Here is a 23,927-nt window from a genome sequence, read left to right as displayed (position 1 = left end):
TCACATTCTCATAAATGTACCTATTTGAACGGCAGACCTCCCCCTCCAGTGGCCCTTTTTAAACGTAGATATTGGCACCTCAGCAAAGCCGACTAGAATAGCGAATATTCTTTTCTTACTCTCCTTGGATAAGTTACTGTCTCTTTTGTGGTGATACATTTATCCGCCAAACGCATAAGCAGAAGTTACTGTTAAATGAATGTGAGCATATTCACCTCTTCCTCCAAAAAGACATCTTCCAGTCTATGGTTCAACCGTTCCAGTTTTGAGGCCATTCAGACAAGGGATCAGGTATATCGGGCTTGGAAAAACTCTCTTCCTTTGGCTCCCATTCAGCTTTTATCACAGCCATAATCACTGCAAGTGCGTTATCCGTGAGGCAAAGCGTTTCTTTATTCAAAGGAAGTGCGATAACCTTTCTTCGTCATCCACTGATAAGCTCTTTCTGGTCTTTAGCTAAGGGAATCGGTAACAATCTGCCACTCTACTTTTCTTTCACTTTTCCTTTCTGGCGATACAATGGCTGTCTCTTCTGACGATACAATAGCTGTCTCTTCTGACGATACAATAGCTGTCTCTTCTGACGATACAAAAGCTGTCTCTTCTGACGATACAATAGCTGTCTCTTCTGACGATACAATGGCTGTCTCTTCTGACGATACAATAGCTGTCTCTTCTGACGATACAATAGCTGTCTCTTCTGACGATACAAAAGCTGTCTCTTCTGACGATACAATAGCTGTCTCTTCTGACGATACAAAAGCTGTCTCTTCTGACGATACAAAAGCTGTCTCTTCTGACGATACAAAAGCTGTCTCTTCTGACGATACAAAAGCTGTCTCTTCTGACGATACAATAGCTGTCTCTTCTGTTCATAAAGCAACGCTCTTTGGTTCTCGCTTCTCCTCAAGCTCTACTTGGGATGACTCTAAAAGTCCTTAGCCCTAAATGTTCCTCTTACTTATCCTATGTCCTTCCCTCTCACATATTTTCGAACTGTCCGAAAAGCGCTTCCCGCTCTGGACAGAAGCAAGGTTTATGGTCCCGATGAGACGAACTAGGTATCAAGGAGTAGAATGAGGGAGGGAAGCCAAAAGAGGGGAGCTTAGAGATGAGGCCCCTATGCCTCACCCTGTCAAAATCTTTCAGGGATGATGACCAGACATTTGTGAGATTGGAAAAATATGACCAATGGATCTCGCCTTACGGAAGCCATGATGGTAATCAGAGACAAGTACTATTTCTGCAGTCTTTGAATCCCTCTTTAACTCCCATATCCTCAGACATACTGAATCTCAGTCTTCACCCGGATCACCAGTATGACTTCCGTAAGGCGAGATCCATTGGTCATATTCTTTCCTATCTTACAAATGTCTGATCATCATCCCTAAGAGAATTTAGGGATTCCTATCCAGTTATTCTTGATATATCCAAACCTTTTGACAAGGTGCGGTATCGCAGTCTCATTTCTGAATTCCCCTCTTTTGGCTTCCCTCCCTCACTATCCTCATCATTTCTAGCCGTCTCTCTGGCTGATCTATCTCCGTAGTTGTTGATATATAAGCCTTTCCCCCTTTCTCTATCTACAGCGGTGTCTCTCAAAGTTCTGTTCTGCCTAATATACTTATTCTCTTTTATATCATCGATTTCCTTTCTTGTGCAAATAATCAAATGCACTCATACGCTGACGACTCAAAACTGCGTTCATCCATGTCTTTCAGTTCTGCTCCTTCTTCTCTTACTCGGTCTGCATCTGCTCTCGACACAACTTCCCTATTAAACTTAGACTTGGACAGGATATCTCAGTGTGGTGGACGAAATCTGGTTAAGTTCCTCCAAGACCCACTTTTTGCCCATCTCTCTGTCGAAAATTTCTCACAACTTTCCTTTCTCCTTCGACGTTGCCGTAATTCTGCCTCTTAACTCAATGAATATACGTGATATTACTGTAACATACACACTATCTTGGATAACCCACGTTAAGTAAATAGCTAAGTCTGCTTCTGCAAAACTGGAAATCCCGTTTAGATGTCGAAACTATTTCTTCCGAACAGTTGCTCCGTTTATACAAGGGATTGATCCATCGTTGTATGGCGTATTGCTCTCACAACTAGGGCGGTGTAGCCTTACTTGACAGAGTTGAGTTGAAATCCGTCCGAATTATGAACTCTCCCAGACTAACTTCAAAAGCTAACCCGCTTGCCTGACACCGCAATTTTGGTTTGCTTTCCCTCTTCTGTAGGTATTACTTTGGTTTCTGCTCCCAGGAACTGGCTGCCTGTGTGGCCCCACCACTAGCTAGACTACGCATTACTCAGCAAGCTGATGCGTCACGTGATTACTGTGTGGCAGCTGGTAACTCAAGAGTAGGCTGTTTTGATACCTATTTCTTTCCCTGCACCTCGACGTTTTGGAACTCTCTACCTACCTTCTCATTATTTCCCCAGTAACTATGATCTGCCGCACATTCTAAAAGACAAGTTTCTCACTCCCTCCCAAATTTGTTAATATTTTCTCTTGTCTGTTTTTTATTTTTCTTTTTCATTAACCTCTCTATTAAAGTCAGGCCCCGATCTGGACTTTGGTCTGTGACTGGAGCCTCCCACGTAAAAAAAAAAGTGGTAAAGATTGCTTTTCCCACAGGCAATGGACCAGTAACTTTCTCATGAAGGTATGAAATCCATTATATGGCCCTACTCAGATAAGGAAGACATGGCTTTGATATCATTTCGTGTATTTTTCCTCCAGAACGTAAGCGTCACAACATATTATTATCACGACAGATTCAAGACAAAGTAAAATTCTACTTTCATGATGTATTCCTACAATAATCAAGGTAAACAAAGAGACATGAGTTACCAATGATTAGTTTATTAAATGAATTGCTCTTACATGAGTTATGACTGACTACATATTTCTTGTTAAGTGGGACAGGCAGGTGCTTGCTATAAATCACACATCTTATTTTTCCGAGACCATTCTGCCATGTTTGGGTAGCCACCAGCTCTACTGTGGCTGTTTAACACAGCTTATGATACACAGATCTGGAGAGATAAAACATATTTTGATGTAGTTATTTTCCATTATCAGTTGTAATTCATCTCCTCCAGGTTATTGGTTGATCAAGACGACATTATTGAGTATATCTCCAACACACATCTTAGGAAACCAACAAACATTAACATATGACTCTACTAAAACATCATTCCTAAGAATTAAAAGTGCTACCTTTTGTTAACAGTGAAGTAAATTTATCATCTATCATCATGCTTTCATTATCTATCAATCAAGTATCTGATATTTATCATGCTTTTATTATCTATCATGCTTTTATTATCTATCATGCTTTTATTATCTATCATGCTTTTATTATCTATCATGCTTTTAGTTTAGCAAGTAATTGATCAGTGGCTATCTTTTTTGTTTTGTTTTGTTTTAGCCCGGCTGCTGAGCATAGATAATGACGTCACACCAATTAGTGCTGCCACCTCGAACATTACCGATCACCTGAGGTATTCCTATCACTCCTCAACATCTTTCGACCTCCAAACCACTGAATTAGGTTTGATTTTGTGTTTGAATTATGATAAGGCTTCCTTAACAGTTTGGGTAATGAAAACGATCAAATAACATCTGTAACACAAGCACTTGCACAGTTGTTTGAGGGATCAAAGCGCCTGTTCTGTCCAGTAGAGGTTTGGTGACGCGCAGTGTTTACGGCAGATATCTGATAATACATCTTCAGAAATTTCATTTAAAAACAATATTTTGAAACAGTGATTTCACTTGGTGATGAAACTTGTGTTCAAACTCAGACATGAAACCTGTACTGGATAAACGGGGCCAGGTGGGCTCGGCCATTTGTGGGGTGGGCGTGTCTTGAAGTGGCAGTGTGGACAAGTCTCCGGGCGGTGGTGTGGGGAGGTCTTGCACTTTACTTCCCCAAGATGACCCGACGTTGGGCGCCCACGTTATCGCCGGCCTGGGTAGCACCCTTGTTAGAACCGGCCTGTAGGCCAATGTGGGTCTTGCTGGCTGCCAGCACCTCCTCCGAGAACTCCCGCTTGTTTTCCTCGGCCGGACGGGGACCGAGCCAGGGACCTGTCCACTCAGGATGGAGGTACGTCTGAAGGATCGAAAGGTAAAGGTGAAATAGAACAGTAGACAGAGTGGAGACGTGGAACACATGAGTGTTGTATGAAGGACAGGCAGAGATGGTACAGAGACACGGGTGTTAAGTTACATAACCGGAGTGTTGACAAGATCATAAGAGTTTGGTAGGATTACTATACCCTGGTCACTCAGATCTGATAGCTGGAGCCTAGAAACGTTTGATCAACACCCCTTCTTATCTTAACATCATTGGTGACGGTAGAGTAAACACAGGTAGACGTCAGTGGTGAGGGGAGAGAACACGGGTGGGTGCAGGTAGACATCATTAGTGACGGGGGAGAGAATATGGATAAAGGTAGACATAAGTGTTGACGGGGATAGAACACAGGTAGAGGTAGGCATCACTGGTGTAGGGTGAGAGAACATGGGTAGAGGTAGACATCAAAGGTGACAGTGGGAAGAACATGGGTAGAGGTAGACATCAAAGGTGACAGTGGGAAGAACATGGGTAGAGGTAGACATCAAAGGTGACAGTGGGAAGAACATGGGTAGAGGTAGACATCAAAGGTTACAGTGGGAAGAACATGGGTAGAGGTAGACATCAAAGGTGACAGTGGGAAGAACATGGGTAGAGGTAGACATCAAAGGTGACGGTGGGAAGAACATGGGTAGAGGTAGACATCAAAGGTTACAGTGGGAAGAACATGGGTAGAGGTAGACATCAAAGGTGACGGTGGGAAGAACATGGGTAGAGGTAGAGATGGTGATGAGAGACAAAGGATGATAAAAACGCAAAGCAAGGGAAGAAGAGTCAGACAAGATGAAAATGAACATTACACTAGATATATCAGAGATAACATGGTAACATGGCCACCAATGGTATGTAACATGGTAACATGGCCATCAATGGTATGTAACATGGTAACATGGCCACCAATGGTATGTAACATGGTAACATGGCCACCAATGGTATGTAACATGGTAACATGGCCATCAATGGTATGTAACATGGTAACATGGCCACCAATGGTATGTAACATGGTAACATGGCCACCAATGGTATGTAACATGGTAACATAGCCACCAATGGTATGTAAAATGGTAACATGGCCATCAATGGTATGTAACATGGTAACATGGCCATCAATGGTATGTAACATGGTAACATGGCTACCAATGGTATGTAACATGGTAACATGGCTACCAATGGTATGTAACATGGTAACATGGCCACCAATGGTATGTAACGTGGTAACATGGCCACCAATGCTATGTACTATGTAACATGGGCATCAATGGTATGTAACATGGAAACATGGCCATCAATGGTATGTAACGTGGTAACATGGCCACCAATGCTATGTACTATGTAACATGGCCATCAATGGTATGTAACATGGTAACATGGCTACCAATGGTATGTAACATGGTAACATGGCTACCAATGGTATGTAACATGGTAACATGGCCACCAATGGTATGTAACGTGGTAACATGGCCACCAATGCTATGTACTATGTAACATGGGCATCAATGGTATGTAACATGGTAACATGGACGGTAGCGGGTGGAGGAGGGCTAGGAATCCTCCCCTCTTTGTATTTTCAATTTCTAAAAGGGGAAACAGGAGTCAAGCGGAGAGTGCTCATCCTCCTCAAAGGCTCAGATAGGGGAGTCTGAATGTGTGTGGATGAAACCAAGATGAGAAGAAAGAAGAGACAGATAGCATGGTTGAGGAAAGAAACCTGGATGTTCTGGCTTTGAGGGAAATGAAGCTTAAGGGTAAAGGGGAATAATGGTTTACAAAAGTCTTGGAGGTAAATCAGGGGTTAGTGAGATGACAATAGCTAAGGGAGGAGTAGCACTACTCTTGAAGCAGGAGTTGTGGGAGTGTGTAATAGAGTGTAAGAAAGTAAATTCTAGATTGATGTGGGTAGAACTGAAAGTGGATGGAGAGAGATGGGTGATTATTAGTGCTTATACACCTGGTCATGAGAAAAAGATCATGAGAGGCAAGCGCTTTGGGAGCAGCTGAGTGAGTGTGTCATCAGCTTTGATGCACGAGACCGGACATTAGTGATTTGTGATTTAAGTGTGAAGATGAGTAATGTGGCAGTTGAGGGTATGATTGGTGTATATGGGGTATTTAGCGTTGTGAGTGGAAATGGTGAAGAGCTTGTGGATTTGTGTGCTGAAATCAGACTAGTGATTGGAAATACATGGTTTAAAAAGAGAGAAATACATAAGTGTACGTATATAGGTAGGAGAGATGGTCAAAGAGCATTATTGGATTACGTGTTGATTGATAGGCGTGTAAACGAGAGACGTTTTGACTTTAATGTGCTGAGAGGGGCAGGTGGAGGGATGTCTGATTACTATCTTCTGAAGCGAAGGTGGAGATTTGTAAAGGTTTTCAAAATAGAAGTGAAAATGTTGGGGAGAAGAGAGTGGTGAGAGTAAGTGAGCTTGGGAAGGAGATTTGTGTGAGGAAGTACTAGGAGCGATTTAGTGTAGAATGGCAAAAGGTGAGAGTGAATAACGTGAGGAGAGTGGGTGAGGAATGGGATGTATTTAGGGAAGTAGTGATGGCATGTACAAAAGATGCATGTGGCATGGGAAAGGTGGGAGGTGGGCAGATTAGAAAGGGTAGTGAGTGATGGGATGAAGAAATAAAGTTGCTAGTGAAAGAGAACAGAGAGGCGTTTAAACAATACTTACAAAGAAGGAATGCAAATGACTGGGAGATGTATAAAAGAAAGTGGCAGGAGGTCAAGAAGAGGGTGCAAGGGCAAATGAGAGCTGGGGTGAGAGAGCATCATTAAACTTTAGGGAGACTAAAAAGATGTTTTGGAAGGAGGTAAATAATGTGCGTAAGACAAGAGAACAAATGAGAGCATCGGTGAAGGTGGCAAGGGGGGAAGTAGTAGCAGACAGTGATGAAGTGAGGAGATGGAGCGAGTATCTCGAAGGTTTGTTGAATGTGTTTCATGATAGTGTGACTGATGTAGGGGGTTTTGGTCGGGATGGTGTGCGAAGTGAGAGGATCAGGGAGAATGGTTTGGTTAAGAGAGAAGAGGTAGTGAAAGCTTTGCGGAAGATGAAATCCGGCAAGGCGGTGGGTTTGGATGTATTGTAGTAGAATTTATTAAGAAAGGGGGTGACTGTGTTGTTGATCGATTGTTAAGGATATTTAATGTATGTATGGATCATGGTGAAGTAACTGAGGATTGGCGGAATGTGTGCATAGTGCCATTGTACAAAAGGCAAAGGGGATAAAGGTAAGTGTTCAAACCACAGAGGTACATGTTTGTTGAGTATTCGTGGTACATTATATGGGAGGGTATTGATTGAGAGGATGAAGTCATGTACAGAGCATCAGATTGGGGAAGAGAAGTGTGGTTTCAGAAAAGGTAGAGGATGTGTGGATCAAATGTTTGCTTTGAAGAATGTGTGTGAGAAATACTTAGAACATATGATGGATTTGTATGTAGCATTTATGAATCAGGAGAGGCATATCATAGACGCTCTGTGGAAGGTATTAAGATTATATGGTGTGGGAGGGAAGCTGCCAGAAGCAGTGAAAAGTTTTTGCCAAGGATGTAAGGCATGTGTACGAGTAGGAAGAGAGGAGAGTGTTTGGTTCCCATTGAAGGTCGGTCTGCGGCAGGGGTGTGAGATGTCTCCATGGTTGTCTAATTTGTTTATGGATGGGGTGGTTAGGGAGGAAAATGCAAGAGTTATGGAGATGGGCGAGTATGCAATCTACTGGAAATTAGATGGCTTGGGAAGTGAGTCAGTTGTTGTTCGCCGATGATAAAGCGCTGGTGGCTGATTCGAGTTTGGAAGAGTGTGCAAAAAGAGAAAGTTGAGGGTAAAAGTGAAAATGTGAATAACAGCAAGTTTATTGGGTTCAGTAGGGTTGAGGGCCAAGTCATTTGGTATGTAAGTTTGAATAGATAAAAATTGAAGGAAGTGAAGTGTTTTAGATATCTGGGGGTGGACTTAGCACGGAAGCGGAACTGAGTCACAGGGTCAGGGAAGGGGCAAAGGTTTTGGGCTATGGGCCTGGCCCATAGCCTAGCGGTTACATTCCCGCCTCTTGCACATTGGTCCCGGTTTCGATCCTGGCTGTTGGAGGTCTGTATGTTCTATGAAGGAGCCCGTTCATATGCACTTTATTTTAATTTCCAAAAGAAGGAACAGAGAAGAGGTCCAGGTGAGGATATTCCCTCAAAGGCCCAGTCCTCTGTTCTTAACGCTACCTCGCTATCGCGGGAAATAGCGAATAGTATAAAAAAAAAAAAAAAAAAATATATATATATATATATATATATATATATATATATATAGATAGATAGATAGATAGATAGATAGATAGATATAGTAAGAGGTCAAGAGCAAGGGAAGGAGTAGCACTACTCCTGAAACAGGAGTGGTGGGAGTATGTGACAGAATGCAAGAAAGTAAACTCTAGATTGATATGGGTAAAACTGAAAGTGGATGGAGAGAGATGGGTGATTAATGGTGCATATGCACCTGGGCATGAGAAGAAATATCATGAAAGGCAAGTGTTTTGGGAGCAGCTGAGTGAGTGTGTTAGTAGTTTTGATGCACGAGACCGGGTTATAGTGATGGGTGATTTGAATGCAAGGGTGATTAATGTGGCAGTTGAGGGAATGATTGGTGTACATGGGGTGTTCAGTGTTGTAAATGGAAATGGTGAAGAGCTTGTAGATTTATGTGCTGAAAAAGGACTGGTGATTGGGAATACCTGGTTTAGAAAGAGATATATACATAAGTATACGTATGTAAGTAGGAGAGATGGCCCGAGAGCATTATTAGATTACGTGTTAATTGATAGGCGCGCAAAAGAGAGACTTTTGGACGTTAATGTGCTGAGAGGTGCAACTGGAGGGATGTCTGATCATTATCTTGTGGAGGCGAAGGTGAAGATTTGTAGAGGTTTTCAGAAAAGAAGAATATTAGGGTGAAGAGAGTGGTGAGAGTAAGTGAGCTTGGGAAGGAGACTTGCGTGAGGAAGTGCAAGGAGAGACTGAGTACAGAATGGAAAAAGGTGAGAACAAAGGAGGTAAGGGGAGTGGGGGAGGAATGGGATGTATTTAGGGAAGCAGTGATGGCTTGCGCAAAAGATGCTTGTGGCATGAGAAGTGTGGGAGGTAGGCAGATTAGAAAGGGTAGTGAGTGGTGGAATGAAGAAGTAAGATTATTAGTGAGAGAGAAGAGAGAGGCATTTGGACAATTTTTGCAGGGAAAAAGGCATAAGGCCAAGAGAAAGGTGCAAGAGGTGAAAAAGAGGGCAAATGAGAGTTGGGGTGAGAGAGTATCATTACATTTTAGAGAGAATAAAAAGATGTTTTGGAAGGAGGTAAATAAAGTGCGTAAGACAAGGGAACAAATGAGAACATCAGTGAAGGGGGCTAATGGGGAGGTGATAACATGTAGCAGTGATGTGAGAAGGAGATGGAGTGAGTATTTTGAAAGTTTATTGAATGTGTTTGATGATAGAGTGGCAGAGATAGGGTGTTTCTGTCGAGGTGGTGTGCAAAGTGAGAGGGTTAGGGAGAATGACTTGGTAAGCAGAGGAGAGGTAGTAAAAGCTTTGCGGAAGATGAAAGCCGGCAAGGCAGCAGGTTTGGATGGTATTGCAGTGAAATTTATTAAAAAAAGGGGGTGACTGTATTGTTGAGTGGTTGGTAAGGTTATTTAATGTATGTATGAGGTGCCTGAGGGTTGGAGGAATGCTTGCATAGTGCCATTGTACAAAGGCAAAGGGAATAAGAGTGAGTGCTCAAATTAGAGGTATAAGTTTGTTGAGTTTTCCTGGTAAATTATATGGGAGGGTATTGATTGAGAAGGTGAAGGCATGTGCAGAGCATCAGACTGGGGAAGAGCAGTGTGGTGTCAGAAGTGGTAGAGGATGTGTGGATCAGGTGTTTGCTTTGAAGAATGTATGCGAGAAATACTTAGAAAAGCAAATTGATTTGTATGTAGCATTTATGAATCTGGAGAAGGTGTATGACAGAGTTGATAGAGATGCTCTGTGGAAGGTATCAAGAATATATGGTGTAGGAGGCAAGTTGTTAGAAGCAGTGAAAAGTTTTAATTGAGGATGTAAGGCATATGTAGGTGTAGGAAGAGAGGAAAGTGACTGGTTCTCAGCGAATGTTGGTTTGCGGCAGGGGTGTGTGATATCTCCATGGTTGTTTAATTTGTTTATTTGTTTAGGTAGGTGAATGCAAGAGTTTTGGAAAGAGGGGCAAGTATGCAGTCTGTTGTGGATGAGAGAGCTTGGGAAGTGAGTCAGTTGCTGTTCGATGATGTATATATGTATATACATACATATTTATACATTATATATATATATATATATATATATATATATATATATATATATATATATATATATATATATATATATATATATATATATATATATATATATATATATATATATATATATATATATATATATATATATATATATATATATATATATATATATTATTCCCTGGGGATAGGGGAGAAAGAATACTTCCCACGTATTCCCTGCGTGTCGTAGAAGGCGACTAAAAGGGGAGGGAGCGGGGGGCTGGAAATCCTCCCCTCTCAATTTTTTTTAATTTTCCAAAAGAAGGAACAGAGAAGGGGGCCAGGTGAGGATATTCCCTCAATAGCCCAGTCCTCAGTTCTTAACGCTACCTCGCTAACGCGGGAAATGGCGAATAGTTTGAAAAAAAAAAAAAATATATATATATTATTTTTTTTTATTATACTTTGTCGCTGTCTCCCGCGTTTGCGAGGTAGCGCAAGGAAACAGACGAAAGAAATGGCCCAACCCCCCCCCCCATACACATGTATATACATACGTCCACACACGCAAATATACATACCTACACAGCTTTCCATGGTTTACCCCAGACGCTTCACATGCCTTGATTCAATCCACTGACAGCACGTCAACCCCGGTATACCACATCGCTCCAATTCACTCTATTCCTTGCCCTCCTTTCACCCTCCTGCATGTTCAGGCCCCGATCACAAAATCTTTTTCACTCCATCTTTCCACCTCCAATTTGGTCTCCCTCTTCTCCTCGTTCCCTCCACCTCCGACACATATATCCTCTTGGTCAATCTTTCCTCACTCATTCTCTCCATGTGCCCAAACCATTTCAAAACACCCTCTTCTGCTCTCTCAACCACGCTCTTTTTATTTCCACACATCTCTCTTACCCTTACGTTACTTACTCGATCAAACCACCTCACACCACACATTGTCCTCAAACATCTCATTTCCAGCACATCCATCCTCCTGCGCACAACTCTATCCATAGCCCACGCCTCGCAACCATACAACATTGTTGGAACCACTATTCCTTCAAACATACCCATTTTTGCTTTCCGAGATAATGTTCTCGACTTCCACACATTCTTCAAGGCTCCCAGAATTTTCGCCCCCTCCCCCACCCTATGATCCACTTCCGCTTCCATGGTTCCATCCGCTGACAGATCCACTCCCAGATATCTAAAACACTTCACTTCCTCCAGTTTTTCTCCATTCAAACTCACCTCCCAATTGACTTGACCCTCAACCCTACTGTACCTAATAACCTTGCTCTTATTCACATTTACTCTTAACTTTCTTCTTCCACACACTTTACCAAACTCAGTCACCATCTTCTGCAGTTTCTCACATGAATCAGCCACCAGCGCTGTATCATCAGCGAACAACAACTGACTCACTTCCCAAGCTCTCTCATCCCCAACAGACTTCATACTTACCCCTCTTTCCAAAACTCTTTCATTTACCTCCCTAACAACCCCATCCATAAACAAATTAAACAACCATGGAGACATCACACACCCCTGCCGCAAACCTACATTCACTGAGAACCAATCACTTTCCTCTCTTCCTACACGTACACATGCCTTACATCCTGGATAAAAACTTTTCACTGCTTCTAACAACTTTCCTCCCACACCATATATTCTTAATACCTTCCACAGAGCATCTCTATCAACTCTATCATATGCCTTCTCCAGATCCATAAATGCTACATACAAATCCATTTGCTTTTCTAAGTATTTCTCACATACATTCTTCAAAGCAAACACCTGATCCACACATCCTCTACCACTTCTGAAACCACATTGCTCTTCCCCAATCTGATGCTCTGTACATGCCTTCACCCTCTCAATCAATCCCCTCCCATATAATTTACCAGGAATACTCAACAAACTTATACCTCTGTAATTTGAGCACTCACTCTTATCCCCTTTGCCTTTGTACAATGGCACTGTGCACGCATTCCGCCAATCCTCAGGCACCTCACCATGAGTCATACATACATTAAATAACCTTACCAACCAGTCAACAATACAGTCACCCCCTTTATTAATAAATTCCACTGCAATACCATCCAAACCTGCTGCCTTGCCGGCTTTCATCTTCCGCAAAGCTTTCACTACCTCTTCTCTGTTTACCAAATCATTTTCCATAACCCTCTCACTTTGCACACCACCTCGACCAAAACACCCTATATCTGCCACTCTATCATCAAACACATTCAACAAACCTTCAAAATACTCACTCCATCTCCTTCTCACATCACCGCTACTTGTTATCACCTCCCCATTTGCGCCCTTCACTGAAGTTCCCATTTGCTCCCTTGTCTTACGCACTTTATTTACCTCCTTCCAGAACATCTTTTTATTCTCCCTAAAATTTAATGATACTCTCTCACCCCAACTCTCATTTGCCCTTTTTTTTCACCTCTTGCACCTTTCTCTTGACCTCCTGTCTCTTTCTTTTATACTTCTCCCACTCAATTGCATTTTTTCCCTGCAAAAATCGTCCAAATGCCTCTCTCTTCTCTTTCACTAGTACTCTTACTTCTTCATCCCACCACTCACTACCCTTTCTAATCAACCCACCTCCCACTCTTCTCAATGTATATATATATATATATATATATATATATATATATATATATATATATATATATATATATATATATATATATATATATATATATATTATATATATATATATATATATATATATATATATATATATATATATATATATATATATATATATATATATATATATATATATATATATATATATATATATATATATATATATATATATATATATATATATATATATATATATATATATATATATATATTATAACTTTCTAAAAGGGGAAACAACAAAGAGTCATGCGGGGAGTGCTCATCCTCCTCGAAGGCTCAGATTTGGGTGTCTAAATGTGTGTGGATGTAACCAAGATGAAAAAAAAGGAGAGATAGGTGGTATATTTGAGGGAAGGAACCTGGATGTTTTGGCTCTGCGTGAAACGAAGCTTAAGGGTAAAGGGGAGGAGTAGTTTGGGAATGTCTTGGGAGTAAAGTCAGGGGTTGGTGAGAGGACATGAGCAAAGGAAGGAGTAGCTCTACCCCTGAATCAGGAGTTGTGGGAGTATGTGATGAAGTGTAAGAAAGCAAAGTAGATTGATATGGGTAAAGCTGAGAGCAGATGGAGAGAGATGGGTGATTATTGGTGCCTATGCAGCTGGTCATGAGAAGAAAGATCACGAGAGGCAAGTGTTTTGGGAGCAGCTGAGAGAGTGTGTTAGCAGCTTTGATGCACGAGGCCGGATTATAGTGATTTGAATGCAAAGTGAGTAATGTTGCAGTTGATGGTATAATTGGTGTACATGGGGTGTTCAGTTTTGTAAATGGAAATGGTGAAGAGCTTGTAAATTTGTGTGCTGAAAAAAGACAGGTGATTGGGAATACCTGGTTTAAAAAGAGAGACATACATAAGTATACGTATGTAAGTAGGAGAGATGATTAGAGAGCGTTACTGGATTACGTGTTCATTGATAGGCGCGTGAAAGAGACTTTTGGATGATAATGTTCTGGGAGGGGCAACTGGAGAGATGTCTGATCGTTATCTTGTGGAGGCGAAAGTGAAGACATGTAGAGGTTTTCAGAAAAGAGGAATGTTTTGGTGAAGGGAGTGGTGAGAATAATTGAGCTTGGAAAGGAGACTTGTGTGAGGAAGTACCAGGAGAGACTGAATGCCAGAATGGAAAAAGGTGAGAGCAAATAACGTAAGGGGAGTGGGGGAGGAATGGAATGTATTTAGGGAAGCAGTGATATCTTGTGCAAAAGATGCCTATGGCATTAGAAAGGTGGGATGTGAGCAGATTAGAAAGGGTAGTGAGTGGTTCGATGAAGAAGTAAGATTGTTAGTGAAAGAGAAGAGAGGCATTTGGACGATTTTTGTAGGGAAATAGTGCAAATGACTGGGAGATGTATAAACGAAAGAGACAAGAGGTCAAGAGAAAGGTGCAAGAGGTGAAAAAGAGGGCAAATGAGAGTTGAGGTGAGAGAGGATCATTAAATATTAGGGAGGATAAAAGTATGTTTTGGAAAAAGGTAAATGAAGTGCGTAAGACAAGAGAGCAAATGGGAACATCGGTGAAGGGGGCAAGTGGGAGGTGATAACAAGTAGTAGGGAAGTGAGAGGGAGATGGAGTGAGTATTTTGAAGGTTTAATGAATGTGTTAGATGATAGAGTGGCAGATATTGGATGTTTTGGTCGCGGTTATGTGCGAAGTGAGAGGGTCAGGGAGAATGATTTGGTAAAAAGAGAAGAGGCAGTGAAAGCTTTGCGGAAAATGAAAGCCGGCAAGGCGGCGGGGTTGGATGGTATTGCTGTGGAATTTATTACAAAAAGGGGTTGACTGTTGTTGACTGGTTGTTGAGGATATTCAATGTATGTATGGTTCATGGTGAAGTGCCTGAGGATTGGCGGAATGATTGAATAGTGCCATTGTACAAAGGCAAAGGGGATAAGAGTGAGTGCTCAAAGTACAGAGGTATAAAGTTTGTTGAGTATTCCTGGTAAATTATGTGGGAGGGTATTGACTGAGAGGGTGAAGGTATGTACAGAGCATCAGACTGGGGAAGAGCGGTTTGGTTTCAGAAGTGGTAGAGGATGTGTGGATCAGGTGTTTGCTTTGAAGAATGTATGTGAGAAATACTTAGAAAAACAGATGGATTTGTATGGATTTATGGATTTGCCACTCTATCATTAAACACATTCAACAATCCTTCAGAATACTCACTCCATCTCCCTCTCACTTCACCACTACTTTTTATTACCGACGTTCCCTTTTGCTCTCTTGTCTTACGCACTTTATTTACCTCCTTCCAAAACATCTAATTCTCCCAAAAATGTAACGATACTTTCTCACCCCAACTCTCATTTGCTCTCTTTTTCACCCCTTGCACCTTTCTCTTGACCTCCTGCCTCTTTTTTTTTTTTTTTATACATCCCCTAGTCATTTGCTCTAGTTCCCTAAAAAAATCGTCCAAATGCCTCTCTTTTCTCTTTCACTAACATCTTACTTCATCCCACCACTCACTACCCTTCCTAATCTGCCCGCCTCCCACCTTTCTCATGCCACAAGCATCTTTTGCGCGAGCCATCACTGCTTCCCTAAATACGTCCCATTCCTCCTCCACTTTCCTTATAAGGGCGTTGCTTGAGTTTGTTGTGGTTGAGGTGATGGTGTGTGTGGGAGACACCGGTGTGGTGGGTGATGACCTACCGCACGACCCAGGGAGAAGATCGCGTTGCATACACTGCCCAGGTCTCTGCCCTCGAAGAGATCAGCCGTCTGGAAGAGGTCCTGGTTGCTGACACCGTACTTCCTCATAGCGTCCGTGAAGCTGTCAATCCACACAGTATTATCAGACACATTGTGGGAGAAAATATCTCAGGCAACACAAGAGAAAAAGATTACTGCTCATTATATAACATTATACAACACAATGAGAATGTGAGTACCTTAATGTATGTGAGTGAGTACCTTATGTTGTGTGAGTGAGTACCTTATGTTATGTGAGTGAGTGCTTATGATATGTGAGTGAGTACCGTATATTATATGAATGAGTACCTTATGTTATATGAATGAGTACTTTATGTTATGTGAGTGAGTACCTTATCTTATGTGAGTGAGTACTTTATGTTGTGAGAGAGTACCTCATGTTATGTGAATGAGTACCTTATGTTATGTGAATGAGTACCTTATGTTATGTGAATGAGTACCTTATGTTATGTGAATGAGTACCTTATGTTATGTGAATGAGTACCTTATGTTATGTAAATGAGTACCTTATGTTATGTGAATGAGAACCTTATGTTATGTGAGTGAGTACCTTATGTTGTGTATGTGAGTGCCTCATGTTATGTGATTGCCTTATGTTATAAGAGTGAAGCTTACAACTCAGTAGTAATTTTAAGGATAATAATCATAATTGAGTGGGAGACGTATAAAAGAAAGAGACAGGAGGTCAAGAGAAAGGTGCAAGAGGTGAAAAAAAGGGCAAATGAGAGTTGGGGTGAGAGACTATCATTAAATTTTAGGGAGAATAAAAAGATGTTCTGGAAGGAGGTAAATAAAGTGCGTAAGACAAGGGAGCAAATGGGAACTTCAGTGAAGGGCGCAAATGGGGAGGTGATAACAAGTAGTGGTGATGTGAGAAGGAGATGGAGTGAGTATTTTGAAGGTTTGTTGAATATGTTTGATGATAGAGTGGCAGATATAGGGTGTTTTGGTCGAGGTGGTGTGCAAAGTGAGAGGGTTAGGGAAAATGATTTCGTAAACAGAGAAGAGGTAGTAAAAGCTTTGCGGAAGATGAAAGCCGGCAAGGCAGCGGGTTTGGATGGTATTGCAGTGGAATTTATTAAAAAAGGGGGTGACTGTATTATTGACTGGTTGGTAAAGTTATTTAATGTTTGTATGACTCATGGTGAGGTGCCTGAGGATTGGCGGAATGCGTGCATAGTGCCATTGTACAAAGGCAAAGGGGATAAGAGCGAGTGCTCAAATTACAGAGGTATAAGTTTGTTGAGTATTCCTGGTAAATTATATGGGAGGGTATTGATTGAGAGGGTGAAGGCATGTATAGAGCATAAGATTGGGGAAGAGCAGTGTGGTTTCAGAAGTGGTAGAGGATGTGTGGATCAGGTGTTTGCTTTGAAGAATGTATGTAAGAAATACTTAGAAAAGCAAATGGATTTGTATGTAGCATTTATGGATCTGGAGAAGGCATATGATAGAGTTGATAGAGATGCTCCGTGGAAGGTATTAAGAATATATGGTGTGGGAGGCAAGTTGTTAGAAGCAGTGAAAAGTTTTTATCGAGGATGTAAGGCATGTGTACGTGTAGGAAGAGAGGAAAGTGATTGGTTCTCAGTGAATGTAGGTTTGCGGCAGGGGTGTGTGATGTCTCCATGGTTGTTTAATTTGTTTATGGATGGGGTTGTTAGGGAGGTGAATGCAAGAGTTTTGGAAAGAGGGGCAAGTATGAAGTCTGTTGGGGATGAGAGAGCTTGGGAAGTGAGTCAGTTGTTGTTCGCTGATGATACAGCGCTGGTGGCTGATTCATGTGAGAAACTGCAGAAGCTGGTGACTGAGTTTGGTAAAGTGTGTGAAAGAAGAAAGTTAAGAGTAAATGTGAATAAGAGCAAGGTTATTAGGTACAGTAGGGTTGAGGGTCAAGTCAATTGGGAGGTGAGTTTGAATGGAGAAAAGCTGGAGGAAGTGAAGTGTTTTAGATATCTGGGAGTGGATCTGGCAGCGGATGGAACCATGGAAGCGGAAGTGGATCATAGGGTGGGGGAGGGGGCGAAAATTCTGGGAGCCTTGAAGAATGTGTGGAAGTCGAGAACATTATCTCGGAAAGCAAAAATGGGTATGTTTGAAGGAATAGTGGTTCCAACAATGTTGTATGGTTGCGAGGCGTGGGCTATGGATAGAGTTGTGCGCAGGAGGATGGATGTGCTGGAAATGAGATGTTTGAGGACAATGTGTGGTGTGAGGTGGTTTGATCGAGTAAGTAACGTAAGGGTAAGAGAGATGTGTGGGAATAAAAAGAGCGTGGTTGAGAGAGCAGAAGAGGGCGTTTTGAAATGGTTTGGGGACATGGAGAGAATGAGTGAGGAAAGATTGACCAAGAGGATATGTGTCGGAGGTGGAGGGAACGAGGAGAAGAGGGAGACCAAATTGGAGGTGGAAAGATGGAGTGAAAAAGATTTTGTGTGATTGGGGCCTGAACATGCAGGAGGGTGAAAGGAGGGCAAGGAATAGAGTGAATTGGAGCGATGTGGTATACCGGGGTTGACGTGCTGTCAGTGGATTGAATCAGGGCATGTGAAGCGTCTGGGGTAAACCATGGAAAGCTGTGTAGGTATGTATATTTGCGTGTGTGGACGTATGTATATACATGTGTATGGGGGGGGGGTTGGGCCATTTCTTTCGTCTGTTTCCTTGCGCTACCTCGCAAACGCGGGAGACAGCGACAAAGAAAAAAAAAAAATAATCATGATGGCAATATTAACAATAATGATAATATTCACAGTAGTAATAATAAGAATGATAACAATGATAATGATACTTATAATAATACTGATAATAATGATAACAATAATCATAATACTCATAATGATGATAATAATGATGAAAATGATAATGATATTAATAATAATGAAATTAGTAATAGTATTGACAGCAATAATGAGAATGAGAATGACAATGATAATCACGATATAATAATTATGATAATGATAACACAAATATTGATGATGACGGTTATGATGATTATGACAGGAACCATTAAAACAATGACAATATTCATGACAACAATGACAAATAATTCTATCAAAAAAGCATAGTACAAGACACGATATGATCTCTGATAATTATATATATGAGAAATTCTATGTTTCATTATATTTCCAAATATGATAACGTTCACATATAAGTAAACACCACAATGATACATAACAACATAAGAATGTGTTAGGCACATGGCCTGGTGGTCTCGCTTATACCACGTAAAGCTACATTTAGAGTGTTACTACCATGGACAGTGTGTGTTGCGGGAGGCAACAAGTGGTGATCTTGGCTAGTGCTGAGGTCATGGACAGTGTGTGTTGTGGGAGGCAACATGCCGTAGAGGGTCAGGACAACTATGCGTTTCGTATCCTGGACATGTACAGTAGAGCAGTGATGGCCAGGGTTAGTTGTGTATCCTGGGCATGGAGAGGCAGAGGTGGCAGGCTCGGGCGAGACTCAGTCCCTCCAGGCGTGACCCAGTCCCACCGGACGTGACCCAGCCCCACCAGGGGCAACCCATCCCACCAGGCGTGACTCAGTCCCACCAGGGGCGATCCAGTCCCACCAGGGGTGACCCAGCCCAACCAGGCGTGACCAGGCAACACCAGGGGTGACCCAGCCCCACATCCCTTGACTCACTTGTTGATGTTCTCCATCATCTTGAACTGGCTGCCAGAGGTGTTGATCTTGGCGATGCAGCCGGGGGATAGCTTGTTCATGAGCCGACACATAACCTGCGGCAGAACACGTGTTACTGGCCTAGATAACAAGAGCAGCTGACACACACACACACACACACACAGACACACACACACACACACACACACACACACACACACACACACACACACACACACACACACACGTTTTCCACCATGGTAAGGAAGTTATTCTCTCATGACAAAGCTCAGGTCGGACAGAGACAGTGAGCTTCCTGTGGGGATTACGGTAGATAGTTTTGTTTACAGCAACCTTCAGATAATCAGTAAAGATAAAATTGATTGTCTTCATTTAAGTAGGTCACTTTCAGGTCAAATTTGGTGGAATCTCCTTAATGACAAGTCTTGTTCGCTCTCCTGACGAGGGTTTAGAATGTGACCTTTGTGTTATGTACGTAGGAAGAACGGTACACTACACTGACGGTACAGAACACTGACGGTACACTCCACTGACGGTACGCTACATCAACGGTACAGAACACTGACGGTACGCTTCACTGACGGTACAGAACACTGATGGTGCGCTACACTGATGGTACGCTGCACTGACGGTGCAGAGCACTGACAGTACGCTACACTGACGGTACGCTACATCAACTGTACAGAACACTGACGGTACGCTTCACTGACGGTACAGAACACTGATGGTGCGCTACACTGATGGTACGCTGCACTGACGGTGCAGAGCACTGACAGTACGCTACACTGATGGTACAAAACACTGAGGTACGCTACACTGACGGTACAGAACACTGACGGTATGCTACACTGACGGTATATAACACTGACGGTACGCTGCACTGACGGTACGCTACACTGACGATGCGCTACACTGACGGTACGGTACACTGACGGTACGGTACACTGACGGTACGGTACACTGACGGTACAGAACACTGACGGTACGCTACACTGACGGTACGCTACACTGACGGTACAGAACACTGACGGTACGCTACACTAACGGAATGCTACTATGACGGTACAGAACACTGACGGTACGCTACACTAACGGTACAGAATACTGACGGTACGCTACACTGACGGTACAGAACACTGACGGTACGCTACACTGACGGCACGCTACACTGAGGGTACTGAACACTGACGATACGCTACACTGACGGTACAGAACACTGACGGTACAGAACATTAACGATAGAGAGCAATGTGGAGCTGACGGAATAGCACAATGACGATCCTGACAGTATTTCTTTCTCAGAGTCATTTGTTTTTTTTTGTTCAATTTCAAAACATTACAATTCAATCTTGTAACACTAGAACCATGTTAGGTATAACCTTATCGTCCACTTTATCGAAACCCAACATAATCAACATCTCAAAATCTGCCTCACAGAAGGTGAGGATATTGTATACGTGCTGTAATTATTCTTCATGTGAGCAGCTGCAGGGGTTTTATTCGCCCAAGTATGGCACACTCTTCACCCCCCTGGGGTGGCTCATCATCCAACTTCACCCCCCTGGGGTGGCTCATCATCCAACTCTCTATCAACTACAGTGAAATGAAAAGCCTTCCGTCTCATTAATTGTCCTGGTATTCCCTTTCTTCAACCTTCCCTTTCCGTGACCCACGATGTTGCTGTTCTCTGTCTTTTCTGTAGGTATTATGTTGGTCATTGTTCTCGTGAACTGTCTGCTTGTGTCCCAACCCTCAAGGCCTGTGCCAATGGCACACGCTTAGCTGCTGTGTCCCACAGTTTCTGTGTGGAGACCAACTGCTTGAGGATTGGCTGTTATAATGCCTCCTTCTTTCCTCACACTGCTAAGCCTCGCAATTCTCTTCTCTCTTTCCTCTTCACGTAATATGTCTTACGTTAAGAGTCAGGTAAACAAACACCTGCAGAGCCATGATTACTTCTACTTTCTTTCTCTTTAACTTTTTGCAGCCAAGATGGCTTTGATGGAGCGCACGCTGCGTGCTCGATCCATGTCGGTCACTATAGAGATAAGAATGACAACACTGACCTAACAGAACATTGTAGGCACAAAACACTGACGATGCAGGACACTGACGGTACAGGACACTGACGGTACATGACACTGACGGTACAGGGCACTGACGGTACAGGACACTGACGATACAGGACACTGACGCTACAGGACACTGACGGTACAGAAGACTGACGGTACGGGACACTGACGCTACAGGACACTGACGATACAGGAGACTGTCGGTACAGGAGACTGACGGCGCAGGATAATGACGATACAGGACACTGACGGTACAGGAGACTGACGGTACAGGAGACTGACGGTACAGGAGACTGACGATACAGGACACTGACGGTACAGGACACTGACGGTACAGGACACTGACGGTACAGGACACTGACGGTACAGGACACTAACGGTGCAGGAGAGTGACGATACAGGACACTGACGGTACAGGAGACTGATGGTACAGGACACTGCCGGTACAGAAGACCGATGGTACAGGAGACTGACGATACAGGACACTGACGGCACAGGAGACTGATGGTACAGGACACTGACGGTACAGGAGACTGATGGTATAGAAGACTGACGTCACAGGCCACTGACGGTACAGGGGACTGACGGTACAGGAGACTGACAGTACAGGACACTGACGCTACAGGGGACTGACGGTACAGGAGACTGACAGTACAGGACACTGACGGTACAGGGGACTGACAGGAGAGGGAGGATGATGCACAATGACAAAAGAACAACGAAGTATGGACAAGATCTTTGCGTAGTATGCCACAAGAACACATTGTAGTTTGGAACAAAAACAGTGTGCTATGTACAACAAGAACGCAGTGCAATGCGGAACAAAAACAGTGTGCTATGTACAACAAGAACGCAGTGCAGTGTGGAGCAAAAAATTGTGTGGTATGGAACTAGTGCACTGTTCAGCATGGAACAAGAACGCAATGTAGAATGGAAGACAAATACTGCAACTGATAAGAAAACAGTTTTAACACACGGTAGATGTCCTTCACGAGATCGTCGCCTCCAGCCAGCATCAGAGGCGAGCCATCACCAGCAGCGCCGCTGTCGTGTTGAGACACACCACAGTAATCCTTCTCTCACCAGGGCAAGCCGACCCTTCCTGGTAGTGTGACGGATGAGGTGCGATACCCCAGACATGTTTACCTTGGATGACAATAATTACAAAAATTGGTTTCCGGCTTTGGCTAATGAGGAGGACGATGGTAAGGCTTGCCGGCCGCTCAATGGTCTGAGGTCAGCTGGAAACCTGCGCCAGAAACCCTTCACGACGTAAATGTTTTTGTTTTTCTTGTGTCCAGGTAGATGATGTTGTAGACGAAGTTTGTGGTGACATTAACGATAATACACTTGTTATTTATCATGTAGCTACTAACGATGTACTGAAGGAGAGATCGCAGGAACTGTTGGGGAAATATCATCGGTTTATTTAACATTTTCGAGATAAAACTAATGATATCAGGAGTTGTACCCAGGATCGGCGCCGGGATCGCCTTCTTCAGTAAGGCGTTTAGTCTTAATAACAGACGAGTGAACCTCTATTTTCAGGAAGGAACTGATTTCATAAACTTGTGGCAGCATTTCTACATGCAGTGTGATGTGCTTATGAAGGACGGAATACCCCTGAATGAAGTGGGAGGTGCGCGTTGTGGATGGACTCCGTAGTGTAATGTATGGAGCAAGAACTAGTGAAGTATGGGAAAAGAACAAAGTGCAGTGTGGAACAAGGAAACAGTGTAGTATAGAACGAGAACTCAGTATATTATGAAACAAGAGTGTAGAACAAGAGTGCAGTGTAGTACGGAAGAAGAACACATTGTAGTGAGTAACAAGAACACATCGTGGTTCGAAACAAGAACACAGTGTTTTACGGAACAAGAACACCGTGTAACGTGCAACGAGCACACAATGTAACGTGGAGGAACACAGTTTAGGGTGGAACAAGAACACTTTAGCAAATGTAAGAATAGCGTCAGTATTAAGTGGTGGTATGACTCAGCCGATCAAATTTCCCGAAAATGAAATATATGTAAACGTGGATAGTGACTGACCTGCCCGTCACGAAGGATTTCGCCGAAGGTCTTGTCGGGCAGAGGTTCTCCCAGAACCTGGAAGATCCACTGGATGGCCTCATTCTCCTTCTCCGGGTCCTTCTTTGCGAACATCTAATGGGAAAAAAAGATACAAAGTAGATTAATTATCGGGCAGCAGCTGGAGGAGAGGCTGCAATTGACAATGGATCGGAATATTCGTTTATATTCATACACACACACACACACACACACACACACACACACATATATATATATATATATATATATATATATATATATATATATATATATATATATATATATATATATACATATATATGTATATACAT

At 42.7% G+C, this 23,927-nt stretch overlaps 1 protein-coding gene across 5 annotated transcripts in view; it reads right to left on the bottom strand.

Annotated features, from left to right (window-relative positions):
• Nucleotides 1–2,855: 2,855 nt before the first annotated feature.
• Mp20 (Muscle protein 20) overlaps nucleotides 2,856–23,927 on the bottom strand; it is a 172,241-nt gene continuing 151,169 nt past the window's right edge. For all 5 annotated transcript variants that reach the window (XM_071673336.1, XM_071673337.1, XM_071673338.1 and 2 more), the window contains 4 exons: nucleotides 23,596–23,709; nucleotides 19,473–19,567; nucleotides 15,762–15,882; nucleotides 2,856–4,126 (listed from right to left, as the gene is read on the bottom strand). In XM_071673336.1, coding sequence (XP_071529437.1) covers nucleotides 3,935–4,126; nucleotides 15,762–15,882; nucleotides 19,473–19,567; nucleotides 23,596–23,709 — 522 coding nt within the window. In that variant the 3' untranslated portion in view covers nucleotides 2,856–3,934. The remainder of the gene's footprint in view (nucleotides 4,127–15,761; nucleotides 15,883–19,472; nucleotides 19,568–23,595; nucleotides 23,710–23,927) is intronic.

This window comes from Panulirus ornatus, chromosome 18, assembly GCF_036320965.1.
Source record: "Panulirus ornatus isolate Po-2019 chromosome 18, ASM3632096v1, whole genome shotgun sequence".
Classification (NCBI taxonomy): domain Eukaryota; kingdom Metazoa; phylum Arthropoda; class Malacostraca; order Decapoda; family Palinuridae; genus Panulirus; species Panulirus ornatus.
Note: the sequence above shows the minus strand (reverse complement) of the source record. Positions and strands in the feature narration are given on the sequence as shown.